This window comes from Lucilia sericata, unplaced genomic scaffold (genome assembly GCF_015586225.1).
Source record: "Lucilia sericata isolate MDLA Ls3-8-SP2 unplaced genomic scaffold, ASM1558622v1 Contig000299F_arrow, whole genome shotgun sequence".
In the NCBI taxonomy this organism is placed as follows: domain Eukaryota; kingdom Metazoa; phylum Arthropoda; class Insecta; order Diptera; family Calliphoridae; genus Lucilia; species Lucilia sericata.
The window spans coordinates 242,501-250,000 of NW_023994324.1; the positions used below are offsets into that span (position 1 = coordinate 242,501).

Below are 7,500 nucleotides of genomic sequence, written 5' to 3' on the forward strand. Positions count from 1 at the left end.
GTGCACGTAACGGGCATGATGAGAAGGAGAGGGTGTACTCGAACCAGCGGGACTTGCTAATAATGAGGGTGATATTAAAACAAGTGGAACATTGCGAAAATGTTCAGACGGTATGCGCATCTAAAGGAAGAATTAACACACTTTAATCACAATTATATTTTTACACTCATTTCTCTTTTACCTTGGTATAACATTTGGAACATACGGTACGTTGACATATTTTACATTGTATACCCCAGGGACCAAATATCGAGAACCTTGTACGCAGGCATAAAAAACAAATTTTACGCTTTTCAACATCCTCCTTGACACGTATACCCACGGGAAGACCTTCCAGTTCGGCTTTTGTCATAACCGAACGAATGTGTACAATCTCTTCCAGCGTGAGAGAAAGACGATCATCACCACGTTCGTTCCAGGTCTTCTCATCCATAAAGGATTTGTTCCACGGGCCAAGTGAGGACGAAGAATTGCTCATCTTGTTAATATCCTCATTATTAGGACTTTGAGAACGTTTTAGTTGTTGTTGCTGCTGCTGCTGATGTTCTTGCTGTTGGTTGTAATTATTGTGTAGCTAAAAAAGGAAATTGACTTTTTAATGAAATCTCATTTAAAGAAATAGAAAATATCTACCAACCTGTTTGGCTGTGCTCACATTATCACCGCCAACATTCTCATGCACATCCGATTGCCGTGAATCCGGTCGTGAGGGTGGCATTGAATGTGTTTCATCGAAATTACTTTGACAGCCGACAATGGTATGACGTCGTGCCGACACCCGTCTAGACTCGCATTGTGTGGCCAAATCATAAGCTAAAGAAATTTTGTAATATTTTCAATTTAATAAGAGTTGTAAATGAAGAAAAACTATTATTTATTGTGGTGTATTTATGCTTAAAATGTATGGACCAGTGAAAGTAATATAAATGTATAACTTTTTTAATGGCATTTCAGAAAATTATTATAAATTGAAAGGTTTTAAAAGGTTTGGACTTTATAGAAGACTATAGTTTTGACTTTAGACAATACTATAGGCAAGTTTATAGTATGTACTATATGTACTATATATAGTGTGGACTATACTATAAGTATGGAAAGATAAGATAGAAAAGACTATAGCCTGGTCTAAAGACAATATTATAGTATAGATTATAGACAAGACCATAGTCTGGACTATAGACAAGGCCATAGTCTGGACTATAGACAAGACCATAGTCTAGACTATAAACATGATTATAGACAAGACTATAGTCTGGATTATAGAAAAGAATATATTCTGGACTGGAGCCAAGACTATAGTATGTATTGTAGACAACACCATAGTTAGTAATATAGACAAGTCTGGACTATAAATAAGACTTTAGTCTTGATTATAGACAAGACTATAGTCTGGATTATAGAAAATAATATATTCTGACCTGGACTGTAGACAACAACATAGTTGAAAATATAGACAGGTTATAATCAGTACTATTGAACTATAACCAAGACTATAATCTGTACTATAGACAAGTTTTTTTATCTGGTCCTCAGAAAGGTCTATAGTCCGAAATGTTGACAAATTGTAGTCTGAACTATAGACAAGACTATAGTCTATGACAAGACTATGAGTGTAGTCGGGATTATAGATAAAACTATAGTTTGGAGTATAGACAATACTATAGCCCCAATAATTGATAAGACTATAGTCTGAACTATAAAAAAGACTATTGTCTGGATTATTACAAAAACCATGGTGTGTACTCTTAACGAGACTACTGTCTGGCCTATAGACAAAACTATAATCTGTACTAGACGAGACTATGAACTGGACTAAAGTCAGGACTATATACAAGTCTATAGTCCGGTCTACAGACAAGAGTATAGTCTGGGCTATAGACTATAGTGTGGTTTACAGATAACAATAATGTTTAGAATATTGATGAGACCTTAGCTTGGACTAAAGAATAGACTGTAGGCAAGACTATATTCTGGACTATAGACAAGACTGTAGAGAAAATAATGACAATATTGTAGTCGGTACTATAGGCAATACTATAGTCTACCCTGTAGACAAGACTATTGGCGGGACTATAGAGATAACTATATTCTGAACTATATGCAAAATTATAGTCTAAACTATGGAGAAGACTCTACTCTATTGCGGGGGTCTTCATATTGTAGCGCAATGTTTTGAAATGTAAGAAGAATTTTCTAAAATGCCACTTATTTTTCCCAAACTATATTTGTATTAATTAAAATTTTATGTCTTAAAAGGAATTAGTATTAATTAATCATGCAAATAAAAATATGTGAAACATGTAAGGTAAATAAAATGTATGAATATTTGTTTAACATAAATTACAAACAAAGCCAATGAAGAAATGTATGTGTAATAATGATGATTAAGCTTCTAAGCAAAATTAAACAAAAATAAAAAAAAGCGTTAAATGTAAATGATACGAAATGGCAAAAGAATGTAAAACAAAAAAATAACGGAATACAATAAAACTAAAGGAAATTTTCCATTTGACAGACAGCCACACATACACACCCATAACCATCCTTAAAAGGAAAGAAATTTTTTTTATATACAATGTGCGGGTTACAGAAAAGTAGTGTTAGGAGAAGAAGGATAAAAAAAAACCCAGAATGTTGTTGTTAGTGTTTGTAGTTGTTGTGAAAATGTTTGTTGCTATTGCAGTGTTGTTTTGAAAATGAAAGTTTTAAATAAAAGGCAATAGATTCATATTGTCAGACTATAAACAGGAGACAGAGAGAGAGATTGACACATACACATGGGACAGACAACAAACAACAACATATTAGAAGAAGATGTGTTTGTTTATGTTGTTGTCTAGTATTTTACGAAAATGTTTTTGTTTTTTTCATTGTTTACATTCTCATCTATAAATGACTCTGACTGATTGAATGGATTTTACATGTACATATGTATAATATTAATTTTTAAACATTTTTTTACAAAAATAAGAGAAATTGTGTAAAATACATTTCTTTGTTTGGCATATTTACATTCTAAGGCGTTGTCAAAGAATTTATGATATTCATCCTGGCTATAGGGATCCTCTGTGTAATTTTCATCGCACGTAGTAGTTGCAGTAAATAGGAGTATGTAGTAGACACATAGTAGTAGTGACAGTAGTAGTAGTAGGTAGTAGTGGAGTAGTTGAGGTAATTAATTTGGAAGGACCAATATTTTTGCGTTATTTGACATTTACGTTTACGTTTTGTTGTAGCAAATTGTTGATATTTTTGTTTATTAAGTAGATTTAGTTAATTGTAAAACCAAAACAACTACTTTAATTTCTCAGTATGTACAAAAGTTTTTAAAAAGTTATTTTAAACAATAATTTTCCAAAATCATGCTTTAAAAAAAGGACCCTTTTTGTTTTTTGTTAAATTTGAACTTTTAACCAATTTTTAGTTGCTTTTTTATAGCTTTAAATCAACGACTAGTTTATTATTATATTTTTTTTTGTTCATTAAGCTTTTTATTGTTTTTTTTTTTAATAAATATATATTTTCTTAGGTTAGGAAAACTACTTATTTTTACAACTATCAACCAAGCAAAAAACCCACATTACAAATTAAATGCCTTTAAAAAGAAATTAAAAAATAAACAAAACAAAATAAAAACAAAACGGAATTAATAAAACGAAAGAAAAAACTATAATTTAATTAAATTGAATAAAATTATAATACATATTTCCAAAATAAAGTAAATTAAATTACTTGTGATAAAACAATAACAAATTGTACAGTGGCAAACAAAACATATTCAAAGTGAATCACTGGGAGAGGTTGAAAATGAGGAATTTAGTATGATTCATATTTAGAAAAATATTACTCATACCGCCTGTGTTCCAAAAATAGCCGAATTTCTAGCATTCCTATCAGGTTTGTGAAAGGTATGAGTAATTTTTAACTTAAGGTTAATATCAATTTTTATTTATAAAGAAAATGGACAAGACTATTGACAAACTATTGCCCGGACTAAGGATAGAACTATGGCCAAGACTATAGTCGGTACTACAGACAACAATACAGTCTGGATTATAGACAACACTATAGTCTGGACTATAGACAACACTATAGTCTGGACTATGGGCAACACAATAGTCTGGACTATAGACAACACTATAGTCTGGACTATAGACAACACTATAGTCTAGACTATAGAAAACACTATAGTCTAGACTATAGACAACACTATAGTCTGGAATATAGACAACACTTTAGTCAGTGCTATAGACAGCACTATAGTCTGGGCTACATACAAGACTATAGTCTGGATTATAGACAACACTATAGTCTGGACTATAGGCAACACAATAGTCTGGACTATAGACAACACTATAGTCTGGACTATAGACAACACTATAGTCTGGACTATAGACAACACTATAGTCTGGACTATAGACAACACTAAAGTCTGGACTATAGACAACACAATAGTCTGGACTATAGACAACACTATAGTCTGGGCTATAGACAAGACTATAGAATGGACTATAGACAAGACTATAGAATGGACTATAGACAAGACTTCAGTCTGGACTATAGGCAAGACTATAGTCTGGACTATAGACAAGACTAAAGTCTGGACTTTAGACAAGGTTATAGTCTGAACTATAGACAAGACTATAATCGGGACAGTAGACAAGATTATAGTCTGGACTGTAGACTAGACTATAGTCTGGACTATAGATAAGACTATAGTTAGGACTATAGATAAGACTATAGTCTGGACTATGGACAACACTATAGTCTGGACTATAGACAACACTATAGTCTGGGCTATAGACAATACTATAGAATGGAATATAGACAAGACTATAGTCTGGACTATAGTCTGGACTATAGACAAGACTAAAGTCTGGACTTTAGACAAGATTATAGTCTAAACTATAGACAAGACTATAGTCGGGACAGTAGACAAGAATATAGACAAGATTATAGTCTGGACTGTAGACTAGACTATAGTCTGGACTATAGATAAGACTATAGTTAGGACTATAGATAAGACTATAGTTAGGACTATAGATAAGACTATAGTCTGGACTATGGACAAGACTATAGACAAGACTATGGTCTGGACTATAGACAAGACTATTGTCTGGACTATAGACAAGACTATACTCTGGACTATAGACAAGTCTATAGTCTGGATTATAGGCAAGACTATATCTCTGGAGTAAATATAAGTCTATAGCCTTATTTATAGTCTAGACTGTAATCTGGACTATGGACAATACTATAGTATGGACTATAGATAATTTAGATTAGGTTAGCGAAGCATTGTAACATAATAATGATTTCTGATTTTGCTAACTGTTTCATTTTTGTTTACCACTGTATTTTTCAATAGTAATTCAATTAAATTTGCTTAATGCAACAGCAATTATAGAAATAACGGTTAAATAAATAAAAAATATATAATTACATTTTAATAAATAAAGACAAACTACATAAAAAAGTACGATAAAAGTACAACCAAGTTGAGATAATTATATTAACGAATAAATAAATTGTATAAATAACGGCAAAAAATAATTCAAGAAATACATAATTTATTTATTTTATTAAAATGGCAACACTACTTACTTGTACGACGCGTTACACGTGTCGTTGTGGGTTGTTGTTGTTGTTGATGTTGCTGTTGGTACGTGCTATTTACATTCGCATTATTATTGTTGTTATTGCTACACTTGAGTCCTCTTGAAGCGGCCATGGTGTCGGTCATCATATAGCCACCAATTGGATATGGAGGCATTTTAGGTTGTGAACATACACCTACACCAGCACCACCAACACCACCGAGGTTCGTTGAGACCGATGAAGATGTGGAGGCCAATGAGGTCTCATCGAAACAATTATCATCCTCATCCTAAAAGATGGCAAGAGTAAGAGCAAGGAAAAAGGATAATATTACATAAATAAAGAATGGAGAAGCAGAGGTAAGGTATGGGTAGAAATAAACATTTTAATTTTGTTGTAGCTTTTAAAAGCTACACGTTGTGACGTGATTGCCTTTATAATATTTAAAATATTCATGAGATTTGTGTAAATTTGCTGAGGATTGTAATGTGTGTTTGGATTTCAAATTTAGATGTATTTTCAATATGGTTTGTATTGATTTTATATGTAAATTTTTCTTGTAATGGTTGTCTTTGTTAATTTGTGGAAGTTTTTTATAAAATTACCCAAGGTTTACTTTAACAATAAGAATTTAAATTGTAAATTAGTTTTTTTTTTTTATTTTGTACTTAAATACAAAATCCCTTTTTTTAAAGCTAGTGTAAACGTTTTTTAATTTTTTGTGTTAATAATTCAGTGACGTCAATTTGACGTCTCATTTTGTAAACAATGCCTGTAGGATAATTTTGAAGCCTGTATAAATGAATTCCCCACGCTTTCAGTCTGTTTGTTGTTTGCATTGTATTACAATATCCAGCTGTCAAAGTGGTGAAAATTACATTTAATATTTACCCTTCTGGATATTTAAGTTTTATATTCGATATTTTTGTTTGTTTGTAAACAATGGAGAGACTGTTAATAACATTGCTAGGACACTACAGCTGCAGCAGTAGAGATAATTGTTTTTGTTTTTGCAATTAAAAAATGTTTATTCTTGACATTTTCCATTGAGTTGCATTGTGCATAGAGTTGATTTTGTATTGTAACTACATAATTACAATGAAAGCGACAGGCGATTGGACAGTACAGCAGCAGTAGTAGAGATAATTGTTTTTGTTATTAAAAAGATTTTTTCTTGACATTTTCCATTGAGTTGCATAGATTTGATTTTGAATTGTAACTACATAATTACAATGAAAGCGACAGACGATTGACGATGGGAACTTAATATATCATCAAAATGTATAGAAATTAGAAGAAACGGATTAATCTTTTTCTTTTATTCATAAATTCCAGTAATATAAACTGAAACAGTTCTTACCTTACCCATATTACTTCTTATTCTATGATTATTTATACTTAACACATACATATGTATATTGTCTTGATTTCTTATACAAAATTTAGAATTTGGAATAAATCTTGAATTGGTTTTTGAGAGAAAAAAAGTTCTTGACTAGTACCATCCGTATCTTAAAAACGATTTCTAATAAATTTACTTCCATATGCCCAATAAACAATAAGGGGTACTAACAAATTTGCAATAATTCGAAGTTAACTGTAAAAATATTTAATTACATATTATTACATTATTTTCCCAGCAGCAAATAACCAATAATTTTAATTGAAATTTTATGTAGATTAATGAAAGTTATACAATTTAAATTAAAAACAAAAATTTACCTGCAACAATGACAAATCAAGTTTGATTAGACGCTGTTTGGAACGTGATGACGTTTTTGTTGTGGTTGACGACGCAGACTGTTGCTGTTGTGGCGGCTCCATATTTTCTTGCAACTTATAGGAATCACGCAGATGATGAGAATGATGTTGATGATGATGTTGTGTTGCAGTCGAAGGAGG

General features: G+C 31.4%; 1 protein-coding gene across 2 annotated transcripts in view; it reads right to left on the reverse strand.

Moving 5' to 3' along the window:
• The window catches only part of LOC119603381 (protein spire), a 161,756-nt gene that overhangs the window by 4,234 nt on the left and 150,022 nt on the right, over nucleotides 1-7,500 (reverse strand). Inside the window, exons 11-16 of one of the 2 annotated variants that reach the window (XM_037955398.1) lie at nucleotides 7,321-7,500; nucleotides 5,605-5,887; nucleotides 3,013-3,066; nucleotides 638-813; nucleotides 182-574; nucleotides 1-120 (exon numbers count right to left, since the gene is read on the reverse strand). The exon at nucleotides 1-120 is cut by the window's left edge and continues 84 nt beyond it; the exon at nucleotides 7,321-7,500 is cut by the window's right edge and continues 5 nt beyond it. In XM_037955398.1, the coding sequence (XP_037811326.1) occupies nucleotides 1-120; nucleotides 182-574; nucleotides 638-813; nucleotides 3,013-3,066; nucleotides 5,605-5,887; nucleotides 7,321-7,500 (1,206 nt within the window). The remainder of the gene's footprint in view (nucleotides 121-181; nucleotides 575-637; nucleotides 814-3,012; nucleotides 3,067-5,604; nucleotides 5,888-7,320) is intronic. The other variant, XM_037955399.1, reaches the window with a different exon arrangement.